General features: G+C 39.9%; 1 protein-coding gene across 1 annotated transcript in view; it reads right to left on the bottom strand.

Moving 5' to 3' along the window:
• RYR2 (ryanodine receptor 2) overlaps positions 1-13079 on the bottom strand; it is a gene marked incomplete at its 5' end in the record, with an annotated part of 583561 nt that overhangs the window by 276059 nt on the left and 294423 nt on the right. The window contains 2 exons of the mRNA XM_023519246.1: positions 5299-5446; positions 7368-7527. Of these exons, the coding sequence (XP_023375014.1) occupies positions 5299-5446; positions 7368-7527 (308 nt within the window). The remainder of the gene's footprint in view (positions 1-5298; positions 5447-7367; positions 7528-13079) is intronic.

Raw genomic sequence — 13079 nt, forward strand, 5'->3', positions numbered from 1 at the left:
TTACTGAATATTATATATACTATATTATCTCTATATATCATATAGAGATATAATCATATATATAATATACATTATATTATCTCTCTATATATATATAGAGAGAGAGAATAAGACAGAAGTAACTGTAGTAAGCACGGCAGCTTCCTCCTTGAACTCAATCATAAATTATTTATGCTGGGAAGTCAGCTGCCATGTGAAGGCATTCAAGTATCTCTCTGAGGGATCTGTGTGGCAAGGCTGTGCCCATCTGCCTATGGCTCCTGCCAACAGCCAGGGAGGAACTGAGTTCTTTCGCCAACAGTTATGCAAGTGAGCTGCCTTAGTAACAAATCCTCCAGCCCTAGTGAAATCCTCAGATCTCTGAAGCCCTGGTGACCTTCATAGAAACCTTCAGAACCATCTGAGTAAAGTACTCTCAAATTCCCATAGACAAGGTAAGATAACAAATGTTTGTTGTTTTCAACCATTAAGTTCTGGGGGATAATTTGTTACACACCAATAGAAGACTAATATGCCTCCTCTGCGAAGCTTCCCCTCACAGCGGAGTGCAACCCTCTGTGCTGTGACGTGCAGGCTGAACCCCTGCCCCAACGCTAGAATGGGCAGTTTGGCCTCTTCCCTGTGCTCCCTGAAAGCTACCTGTGGGGAAAAAGTAAGTCTTGTTCATCCTTTAGTCTCTAGAACTAGGCACAGCAGATGTCCAATATCTGTATATTAAAATAAGATAGGAAGGAGGAAAATCTCAAGTATGGAAGAGAAACGAAATCTGATAAATACTTTGTAATTGTGGCTCAGCACCTATAGCACAATGGTTACGGCGCCAGCCACATACACCAAGGGTAGCTGGTTTGAACTTGGCCTGGGCCAGCTAAACAACAATGACAAGTTCAACAAAAAGTAGCCGAGCATTGTGGCAGGCCCCTGTAGTCCCAGCTACTTGGGAGGAGGCTGAGGCAAGATAACCGCTTAAGCCCAGGAGTTTGAGGTTGCTGTGAGGCCATGGCTCTCTACCAAGGATGACATAGTGAGACACTGTCTTTAAAAAAAAAAAAAATAAGATTTTGTAAATGTGAGTATCTTTTCTTCTTAAAATTCACATAATTCAGAAAAATGTAGGTGCCCATAACATTACAACACATTATCCAGGAGGGTGTTAGGGAGATGCAATTATATAATGGTTATAAATAGTATAAAATACTGTATGTCATCAGAATAGCATCTTACTTACCCAGCAACACCTTGGAATAAAGTTCTCCCAAAGTGAACATACCAAATTTAATATAGTTTATGCTCTTAAGTGACAACATCTTTAAAATAAAACTATCATTGATCATTTTTTGTTTGTGGGGCTATGAAGCCGGATCTCCTAACATCACAACCAAAGACTGACATTCTCCATAGGATGCCACAGTCACTCGACAGTCTTAAACAGTGGTTCTCAACCTTCCCAATGCCGCGACCCCTTAATACAGTTCCTCATGTTGTGGTGAGCCCCAACCATAAAATTATTTTCGTTGCTACTTCATAACTATGATATTGCTACTGTTACGAATCATCAGAATATAAATATCTGATTGGCAGGATGTATTTTCATTGTTACAAAGGGGTCGCGACCCACAGGTTGAGAACCGCTGGTCTAGAGTTTTCCTAAGGAAAGCTCAGTCATGTATAATCATGATAGTTAACATGTAACAATCCATGATGACCCATGGGTGATATGGGTAAAGATATAAATGTCTAAATGTTTAACCAAAAGTACATTTCAGATCAATTAATTCTTTTCAGATAAGCCAAGTTGGGGGGATGCAGAGAAAATCAACAAACTCTTTGAAAAAAATTATAAAATGAATTAAACTCTGAGAAGACTGGTAAGAGAGAAAACAAACTATGTACCATAAATGCAAAAAGGGGTGTCACTATCGACCCCACAGACATTAAAAAGCTAACAAGTGTGTGGAGAAAAGGGAACACTCCTACACTGCTGGTGGGATTGCAGACTAATACGTTCCTTTTGGAAAGACGTCTGGAGAACACTTAGAGAACTAAAAATAGACCAGCCATTCGATCTTACAATTCCTCTACTAGGTATATATCCAGAAGACCAAAAAGCACACTACAACAAAGATATTTGTACCAGAATGTCTATTGCAGCCCAATTCATAATTGCTAAGTCATGGAAGAAGCCCAAGTGCCCACTGAACCACGAATGGATCAATAAATTGTGGTATATGTACACCATGGAATATTATGCAGCCTTAAAGATGGAGACTTTACCTCCTTCATGTTTACATGGATGGAGCTGGAGAATATTCTTCTTAGCAAAGTATCTCAAGAATGGAAGAAAAAGTATCCAATGTACTCAGCCCTACTATGAAACTAATTTATAGCTTTCATGTGAAAGCTATACCCAATTTTAACCCAAAAATATGGGGAAAGGGGAGAGGGAAGGGAGTGGAGGATAGGTAGAGAGAGGGTGATTGGTAGGACCACGCCTATGGTTCATCTTACAAGGGTACATGTGAATCTTTCTAAATGTAGAATATGAATGTCTTGGCACAATAACTAAGAAAATGGCATGAAGGCTATGTTAATCAGTTTGATGAAAATATTTCAGATTGTATATAGAACCAGCACACTGTACCCCATGACTGCATTAATGTACACAGCTATGATTTATTTTTTAAAAAAAAGATAACAAGTGGTCATTAGAACAACTTTATCCTGATATACTATGGCAACTTAAGTGAATTACTCTATTGAAAACATTTACCCAAACTGACACAATAAAGAGAAAATTTAAATAAATAGCTCCCAAACTATTAAAGAAAGTGATTCGTAATCAAATACCTTTCCTGAAGGATGAAACTCCTAGCCCAGATTGCTACAGTGATAAATCTTATCACTTACAAAGTAATTCAAAATTAATACAAATTCTTTCAGAAAAGGGAGAGAAGAGAACAATACTTTAGTTGTATTGTGAGGCCGGCTTTACCCTGACATGAAAATCTGACTAATTTTATCCATTACTTTCCTTTTTTGCCTTCTAACATGTGACGATGGCCTGACTACATATTGGGTGGGAATCAGATGGGAATTATTCTAGGGAATAATTCCAAATAGCTTTTTTAAAGTTATAACAGAGCTTTCAAAAATATTAAAATGTTTCCTATTCCAAATAATGGAATGCTTTGGAAGCCACAGACTCTCTGTGTTACTTTCTGTAATACAGAGAGTCAGTATATACAATCCCTTGCCCGGTGCGGGCTGCTACTGTTCTTGGTTAATTGGTAGTTACATTGTAATTAAAAAGCAATTCATATTGCAGCTGCTTTCTCTTTTATTGTATCAGCTAAGGTTGAAGTTTTTTTGATTTTCTTCACTTTGATTTTTGGTATATCTGATTAGTAGGAGGGCGCAGATAAGCAGGTGGCACTGTTTACATCTGAAAGGTCAAGTCTAAGTGGTAGTGGTGCCCTTGACCTAGAAAGTATGCTGTACTTCTGCACGTTATTCCCACTGGGAAGAGCCCTCTGACCTTCTTCAATTTACTTGAGTTTTTTCCTCTCATGGAAGGACGTTGTTGTCAATCTACAAGTCTCAGATTAGTATTGAGCACATGTGACGCCTATCTTTCCGTTGGTGATACTTTGGACAGTGTCCTGCAGATCCATCCAAGTTGTAACAAAGGACACCCAATCTCCTTCTAGGTCTGAACAGCATCCCATGGTGTACATATGCCACAGCGTATTAAGCCCTTCCTGTACTTAGGGCACTTAGGTTGTTTCTGCATCTTTGCAGTTGTAAATTGGGCTGCTACAAACTGTAATTTTTCAGACGTATTTTCTTTAACACAGATCTACCGTTTTCATTTTTAAATATCTTTTATTTAGATTTCTTTTAGGTATTTCCTAAGAATCTTCTGGGTCTCCATTCTTGTTGTAGCTGTCGTCGTTGAGATCAATGAAGCGCAGCCTTTCACAGGGTTGATATGAACCAATCCCACACATTTCCCTATGATTTCTTACCTTAATGATTCTGCTTATGGTGTCATTAGGCTATTATTTTTAATTTCAAATATATTCCTCATCAACAGTATTCCTCATAAACATAAATGTGAAAAACATAAGCAAAATATTAGGAAATAGAATGCAGCTATACGTAAAAAAGGATATACACTGGGCCTAAGCAAAGTTATCCTAGAAAGGGAAACTTGAGTTCCCATTTGAAAATCAATGCCTTCTGGGCAGTCCCTGTGGCTCAGTGAGTAGGGCGCCGGCCCCATATACTGAGGGTGGCAGGTTTGAACCCAGCCCTGGCCAAAACTGCAACAAAAAAAAATAGCTGGCCATCGTGGCAGGTGCCTGTAGTCCCAGCTCCTCGGGAAGCTGAGGCAAGAGAATCACCTAAGCCCAAGAGCTGGAGGTTGCTGTGAGCTGTTACACCACAGCACTCTACTCAGGGTGACAAACAGAGACTGTCTCTTACCAAAAGAGAAAAGAAAATCCATGCCTTTCATGATATCAACAGAATAAAGAAAAATATATAGTCTTTTCAACAAATGGCAAAAAAAAAAGACAAAGTTCAACACCCAATTCATGATAAAAATTCCCAACAAACTAGGACTAGAAGAGAATTTCTTCAAGGTGATAAAAGACATATCTGAAAGCTGTGGTAGGGAGCATACTGAATAATAAAACAGTGAGACTTTCCCCCTCAGGATAACCTTCCTCATCACTTGTACTCAACAGTGGTCTGAATTCTTTGCTAGTTCAATATAGTGAGAAGCTATCAAGTCATAGCCTTGTGAAAGAAAAAGTAAGAATGTTATTTTTTGTAGCACCTAAGGGCCTGAGTGCCTCAAGTGCTTTCCTTAAAGCAAAATATCACATTAATTAATTGAACACTGCCTGTGTGTGAGTCTGAATGATAAAGACGAGATTCTGGAAAACGCTAGCTGCCGTGAGAGGTTTACATCCATAACCGAGTAAGCCAGCTCTTCTGGGGGAGCGTGTTGAGGTAGGGGAAGAGGCCAATAACGACCTCAGAGAGACAAGTGCTCATCTCAGACCCTCAGGAAGGTCAAATCACCTCCTCCACCTGCAGAATCACTGGGTACTGAGCCAGCCCCACTGAGAGATGGGTCTGATCCCGCATGAATCCTGGGAAAAAATCCACTGGCCTGAATCACGCACCTGACTGGAAGCCTCTATCCGGTACTCCCCTTTTACTCATTTATTTGGCTTTAAAGAATAAGGACATGGTTTTGCAACCAAAGGGAGCAAAGTAAAACCAAAGTACCATGGTCCTGATCGGGTGCTTCCAGGTGGTACCCGTACCCCAGCAGCGTCCGCACGGCCTCCCGGAGGCTGTCCTTGTTCGATTTCTTGGTTCGGTCATCCAGGAGAGTGTAGGGAACCAGGCGAGGGTTTCTTCTGTTCTTTACATCCTACAGGAAAAAGGAATAAGTATGAATGAGTATGTCCACATCAAAGCAGCACTAAGGGATTTTAAAAATAAGGCGGCAACCCCCAAACACATCACAATTTAAAGCTTGTGAGGTAAAACCCGCCCCCTCCACAGTCCCTTTGTTTTCCAAGGCTACAAGTTACTGAAAGGCTGTCAAAGATTCAATCAAATGAGTAAATGCAAGAATTTATTTTTTTTATCTTGCAGTTTTTGGCCAGGGCCGGGTTTGAACCCGCCACCTCCAGTATATGGGGCCAGCGCCCCACTCCTTTGAGTCACGAAGTGGGCCTTTTCCATGAGAATGGAAAAAAAATGACAACACTAACAAAAGACAGGGTATAATGATCGCTCCTCCATCTGCTGTGGTCACAGGCAAAGGGCTAACTTAGAAATCATGTAATTGATTTCTGACACTGACAAGTCTTCTTTTCTTTATTTTTTTGTTCTAAGAATAACCAAATCAGTACTGGTCACTCTTCAGTGATTTTGAGTCAAGAGGCTGCTTTCCTTTCTTCAGAAGAAACCCTGAGTGTTACCAACTGCCATTCTATGTCACTCAAATAGTTGAAAACTGCACATCAGGTGGACTCCATCAACCAGGCAACACCAGGGGCACGGAAATGATGACACAACTCACAACCTATCTATTGTAAAAGAGGGTCCTCACTTAAAGTGTGGGGGACATGTGCTAATGAAGAGAACAGGCTTCTTAACCATGCTGGCAAGAGGCCGCCTAATCCTACTGTGAGTACAAAACTTGCATGGGAGGGTGGCGATCGTGTGTAGGTGCTGCCACTTAGGAAATTACTTCTTCCTGGTCATTCACTGAGACTCTGGCAGTATCTGTCAGAATTTCTATATTTCAAGAAGCATAATTGAGTTGTAATTTATGTTAACATAAAAAGGAATTGGTGGGGGGCTGTGAATGTTCCCATATTTTCTAACAAAGAAAGGAAATGAAGGGAAGGGAAGGGGGGGAGAGGAGAGAAGGGGAGGGGATGGGAGAGGAGAGAAGGGGAGGGGAGGGGAAAAAATTTATGGAGGTAGCCACAGGTTTGGGAGGGGAGGGGAGGGGAGGAGAGGGGAGGGAAGAAAAAGAAGTTATGGAGGTAGCCACAGGTTTTGAAGGGGATGGGAGTGGAAAGGAGGGGAAAAGAGGGGAAAGGAGGGCAGGGGAGGGGAGGGAAGGGAAGAGAAGAGGAAAAAAAGTTATGGAGGTAGCCACAGGTTTTGGTAAAACAACGAAGGAATATTATTTTCTCTCTTTTTTCTTCTCTGTTTCCAGCAAATTTGTCCTGAACTCTGAATACCTACTAACACCTTGTATTAAAATTATCCAACCAATAACTGGGTGGTGAAAGCTGATCTGACTGATGCAAGGTTGTCTGTGGTCCTTGCTGACCCGTCTTTGGTATTATAATGCCTTCGTTATGCTGAGTGAACAATCGTTTAAAGTCTGCTGCTTTACTGAGATTATTGTTTAAAATGTAATATATTCCCACATTACCCAATGTTTTTGAATTTTGAAATTCATCTGGCCCCAGGAGTTGTGGATAAGGAATTATGGACCAGTTTTATTACTATTTTGTCTCAATTTTCTTACATTTCAAAAGTTTCTTCTAAAATACCATCTCAGAGAAATGCCGCAGAACTCCTAACTCACCAGTGTGGTGCTCCTCACTGTGGACCTAATGTGTGTCTTTCATGATCACATCCTGAGCTAAGTACATCCAATTTCCTGTGTCTAGTACTGAACAAGTGCTTTAGTACACATGCTCAAGTTCGTTTGGATATCTGGATGACACATGTTTTAAAACAGTCATTATTAAATCCCTCCTGTTACAAATTATGCACTTCAGTCAGTCTCAGGCCACTAGTTATGAAGCTGGGTTCCCACGTACCTGCTGGATGCCATACGTCCAGCCCTGTCGGATCCGATCCCGGGCCCACACGTTGTGGGCATTTTCTGCCAACTTGTCCACCATTGCTTCTTGAGATGGAGTGAGTTTTATAAAGCTCAGGTCCATTGGGGCAGGCTTGTATCCACTTGTTAGCTGGTAACTACAAAGCAAAGATGAATATAGCTTTGGGTTTTTTCAGACAAATCTCTAAAGCTGACCTACCATTTGATCCTGCAATTCCATTACTAGGTATCTACTCAGATGAAAAAAATCATTTCCTAACAAAGATATTTACACTGGAATGTTTACTGCAGCCTGATTCATAATTGCCAAGTTGTGCAAGAAGCTCAAATGCCCAAAAATTCTGATGAATTTTTCTCACTGGTATTCATCAACCCATGAACAAATTGTGGTATATGTACACCAGAGAATACTATGCAGCCATAAAAAAGATGGAGACTTTACATCTGTTATGTTTCCCTGGATGGACCTAAAACATATTCTTCATAGTAAAGTATCTCAAGAATGGAAAAAAAAAGTATACAATTTACTCAATACTATTATGAAACCAATATATTCATACAAATGATAAAACACAAATGTAGTCCAGAAATAAGGAGGGAAGAGGTTAGTGGAGGGAGGAGGGAGAGCATTTGGTGAGCCTAATGTGCAGAAGGCAAAGATACATCTCAAAATAACTAAATATCATACCACAAATATAAGTCAAGTGATGGTTATATTAATCAGTTTGATTTAAGCATTCCACATTGTATATCAAAACATCACATTATACCCCATGAATGTATACCATTATGATCTAATTTAAAAAATCCCTATCGTGGCCATTTATGGCCTCATCTAATTCCAGTTGTTCCATAAACTACACTGGCAACTGCGGCTAACGTGCAAGTCAGCAAGCCTGGATCCCATTCACTTCAGCCAATAAGCAATGAGGGAGAAAAGCCACAGAATCTTTACATTTTCATTTTTATGCTGATAAAACAGCAATGAGACAACCTGTCTAACTCTCAAAGATGAGAAGGAACCTATCATTGTTTGCGTTCAACAAAAGTTGAGGCTTTTGTATAGTCTAAATCAAAATGCTGGTTATCTATTAAAAAATTTGATGGATTTCTCCTCCTGTTAAGTCCTGATTTTGCTTCAACTTTAAAAAATGTTATACCAGCATAATATTTATTTCATCAATCGGTGCATCCTTTCAGATACTATCTGTTCCTTATTCTACAGGGAAATTTTAATGCATATGTAATTTATTTCCCTATTGTCAACCCCAGTTACATTATTTAGGAAGACACTAAGTAAGATGGAGTCTAGAAAGTAGAGAAAAATTTCAGCTATAAAATCATCTAAAACATATTACATTTTATTTCCCTGGAGTTCAAGGAACTCTTACCAGAGACCTACTTTCATAATCTCAGCTGCAGAAAGAAGGTATGAAAACAGGGGAAAGTTTCAATCTTTGGGAAGGAAACATAAAATTGAAAATATTCCATTTTCAACATGCACAGGCCTAGTGTAAGGACAGGTACTGCCCTGTTACACACAGACACACAAACAGCTGCTCTGTTCTCATTAATCCTGAGATTAGTAGGAAGGCTGTTTCATAAGCCATTTTCTTTCATTCTTCTGTCATATTCCCAAGGATCAACTCGACCTTGAGGTCAGGATCTGTTTCTGATGAATTTTTCTCACTGGTATTATTCTTACAACAGTTCCCAGAAGGTAGTAGTATTGGACAGCTTTTGAAAGAATTAATTTTATTTACTAAATATAAACATACATGATGCGGCATAGAGCAAGATGGTGGACTAGAGATACGTCTTTGCCAGCTGCTCATGGTGAGACAGGGGTCAGAAGATTTTGGCCACCTCTGGCTGGGAGAACCTACCCAGAAACATGGCTCCCGGGGCCCAGTGAAGCACTGGGAGATTCAGGAGACAACAAGGAGGCCTGAAGCTGAGCAGGACCAGCACAGAGGGCAGGTGCTGGGGTACAGGCAGAAGCTGGCTGGCGGTCCTCCCATGGAGGACTGGAGGTGGGAAAGGGCTACCCTGCAGTGTTTGTGATTGGACTGGACTGCTCCCTGGACAAGCAAAGGAACTTGAGCAGTGTCCAGCAGCCGGGCGGGATGAAGCTCTGTCAGCTCAACTATAGGTGGGCTGTTACCGTGGGAAAGCCTTTGGGGAGAAACCGTCTGGGGGGTCCTAGTGCACAGCCAGCATTGGCAGGCCTGCTGAACTCGGGAAGCCATCTTTGGGGTGAGTTCAGCTCCCCACCACCTGAGGAAAACCACTTTGTTATTAGAGGGTGCTGTTTGAAAGGTCAGGATGTACCACCTGAGAGATCTGGTGAAAGCTTTGGGATCCTAACCCTGTAGGGACTGAGTGCTTACCAAGCAACCAGGCCCTGACAGGGGGCAAGTAGGTTGGAGGGCAGATTTGGGTTTCCTCCAAAACTGGAGAGTGTCTTCCAGCCCCCAATATTAATATAGCAAAACAGCATGTATTCTCTGCCTCCTAACACCACAGCACCACCTGGTGTCCAGGCAACATATTGCAAGATATATGTGTATATGTGTGTATACTCACATATATAATTTTTCTCCTTTTATCTTGCTATTTTTCCAATTTTTTCCTTAGGTTTTTTTCCTTCTTTTGTTATTACTATCGTTCTTTCTTGTTTTGTTTGGTTTAGATGCATTTTTATTTCTTCAGTTTTACTTCCTTCAATAGCAAAGCCTCCTCCATTTTTGGTTATGGCTTTTCAGCCTCTTTTATTCTTTAGTTCTCTCAATTTTCTCTCCTTTAGTACAGACATTTCTATTTTTGTCATCCTGTCCACATACATTTCTCATACAACAACTAAGATATCCCTTTTTTCCCCCTTCAGTTTATATAATTGTATATTTCCTTTATTTTATTATTATGTTATTTTCTCTTAGGACTGAAGATCACAGCACTGGTGTGGCTGAGGAGGGAGATCACGGCATTGGTCTGGCTCACGGAGGTCATGAGCTCATAGTCTAGGGTGTCCCTAGCTTTGGCTTTGGGAAAGATGGTATTGGTAGGTTTTCATGTAGACATACTGCTGCGTTTTTCCTATGTTTGGCAGACAGAGTCTTGGTTGGGCAGAATAGTAAGGAGATCCTGACCTCAAGGGACCCACACAACCTGCCCCCCAAGATCCTAGAGTTGTGGGTGTGGGTCAAAGCACCCTGCCGGCCATCACCATTACTGCTCTCTCTCTCTTTCCCTATCTCTGTCCTTCATCTTTCCTTTTCCTCAATTCATTCCTTTCACGCACTCCCTTCTTTTTATATTTTCTATATCTTTTTCTATCCTTTCTGCCTTCGTACTCTTTTCTCTTCCTTTTGGCCATATGCATAACTAAAGGCCACTTCAACACCTAAGCTCATAGACAAGGTAATTGAAAGAGAAGGAGACAGTGAGAGGAAAATGTAGGGAAATGAAGTGAACAAGAGGAAAAAACACAGAGGAGAAAGCAGCAGAAAAATTCTGTCAACATTAAAACCCAGAACAGAGCAACCCCTCCAAAAGAATATGAGGTAGCCACCACAGAGGAGTCTACTTATCAAGATTTAATGGAAATGATAGAAGGAGATTTAAAATATGGATGGCAAAGGCATTAAAGGGAATTTGTAAGAAAGTGGAAAAACAGACCCAAAAAATGGATGAAAGAAATGAAGAATAGAGAAAGGATATGGCAGAGCTTAAGGAACTGAAGGACCCAATCAGGGAACTTAAAGATGCAATAGAAAGTATCAATAACAGATTAAACCATGGAGAAGAAAGAATCTCAGAATTTGAGGATAAACCACTTGAGCTAACCCAAGTAGTTAAAGAAGCAGAAAAGAAGAGAAAGAGAAAGTAGTACATTCACTAAGAGAACTACGGAACTTTAGGAAATGTTCAAATTATAGGTAACCCTGAAGGAGAAGAACATCCCAAAGGAACAGAGGCCCTACTGAAGGATATCACAAATGAAAGTTCCCCATGTTTACTAAAGATTCTGAAATAGTCCTTTTAGAGGGCTTCTTCCAGGACTTGGCAATTATGGATTGGGCTGTAGTGAACATTCTGGTGTAAATATCTTTGTTATGAAATGATTTTTGTTCATCTGGGTAGATACCTAGTAATGGAATTGCAGGATCAAATGGTAGCTCATCTCAAAGGTATCTACACATTCCATTCTAAACAGCAGTGTCCCCAAAGTAGCCCCTTAAGTTGCCCATTCATTCTAAACAGTGTCCCCAAAGTAGCCCCTTAAGTTGCCACACACAGAGAAAATGAGAAATTGTAGTTAAATGTACATTTATTTACAAAATAATCATTACAAAATTCTACAATGAGGTGGCCAACACATAAAGAATATTTTGTAAACATTTTATAAGATTTTGTAATGACGATTTTGTAAATAAACATACATTTAGCTATAATTGTCCATTTTCCCCATGTATAGTGACTTCCAAGAACATTATCTGGGACATCCTGTACTTTTTTAAACTTTCTTCAAAAATTCTGCTAAAATCAGCCAATATATTTCTCTCTCCTCCAACTGACTCATTTAGTAGGTATAAGCTTTTACTCCCCTACTTGAATATGTAAGGTAACTGTCCCATCAGTCGTCCTATGGAATTAGCTTATGAGGAATATACATGGAATTAACCAAATCCATGCAACACACTCACTTTCTAAGATATCAAAATACTTTTGTAGCTCTTAGTTTTATTTTCGCAAATATAAAATAAAATAAAACAAAATGAAATACAACAAAATGAAATGAAGCCACAACAGTGAAAGTACTGAAACACCTCGATCTACCTGGGCTTCAGTTTCTTTAAAGTAAAATTTCTTTTTAAAAGACTTCTGGAAACAAAGAAAAGGAAACAAACTAGAAAACTACCAGTTCCCTGTGCATCAGGTTACCAAGATGTAAACAAAAAAATGACAGTACTTCGCTCCGCAGAGAACTATCAGGTTAAATAACAATTAGGTTTTGTGCTTCATTCTTACCTGATCTACATATTTCCTAAATGAGTATTTTCTAAATGAGCCTTTGAAAACAAAAAGGACTCACCATAATATCACTAAAGGGCCAATTGAAGTGATACCACAAAAACGTGGCAGAATACTAAAATACTACTAAGTGGCAAGCATTTCTTAGCTTCTAGCCGCCCCCAGCTCCCAGGCTCACTTGTTTAGTCTGAATCACGTTAAATGAACCTCGGAAATCAGTATGTTGTGAAAAATGTACGGTAAACATGAAAGATTAAGTCCAAGTTCAGTGGATGTTAGTTGTACATTTCAAAACTAAATCAGCCCTTCAAGTACCTTGGAAGAAATGGGAAAATCTCAGATGGCTGCACACCAGAGATATTAAGAACAAAGTTCACTGAGAGCAGAAATGAATACTGGGCTGATATTTTTGCAAAAATGGGACAAAGAATATTCAAAAAGCACTCTCCACCAAACAAACATAGAAGAATCAATTTCAATGTAGAAATGAGAAGGGTAAAAAACCAGGGTTCTATGTTTTTTACTATTTGACTTTTCTTCTTGTTTTTAAGTAAACATAATATAATGATGCACCCTGCCCTCCCCTCCAAAATCCTTTTTAGTTGCAGACCTTCCTCTGCTCCTCAAGATACTGTAACAAGATCACAGGTATCCA

Source organism: Otolemur garnettii, unplaced genomic scaffold, assembly GCF_000181295.1.
Source record: "Otolemur garnettii isolate 467f Iridium unplaced genomic scaffold, OtoGar3 scaffold00165, whole genome shotgun sequence".
Taxonomy (NCBI): domain Eukaryota; kingdom Metazoa; phylum Chordata; class Mammalia; order Primates; family Galagidae; genus Otolemur; species Otolemur garnettii.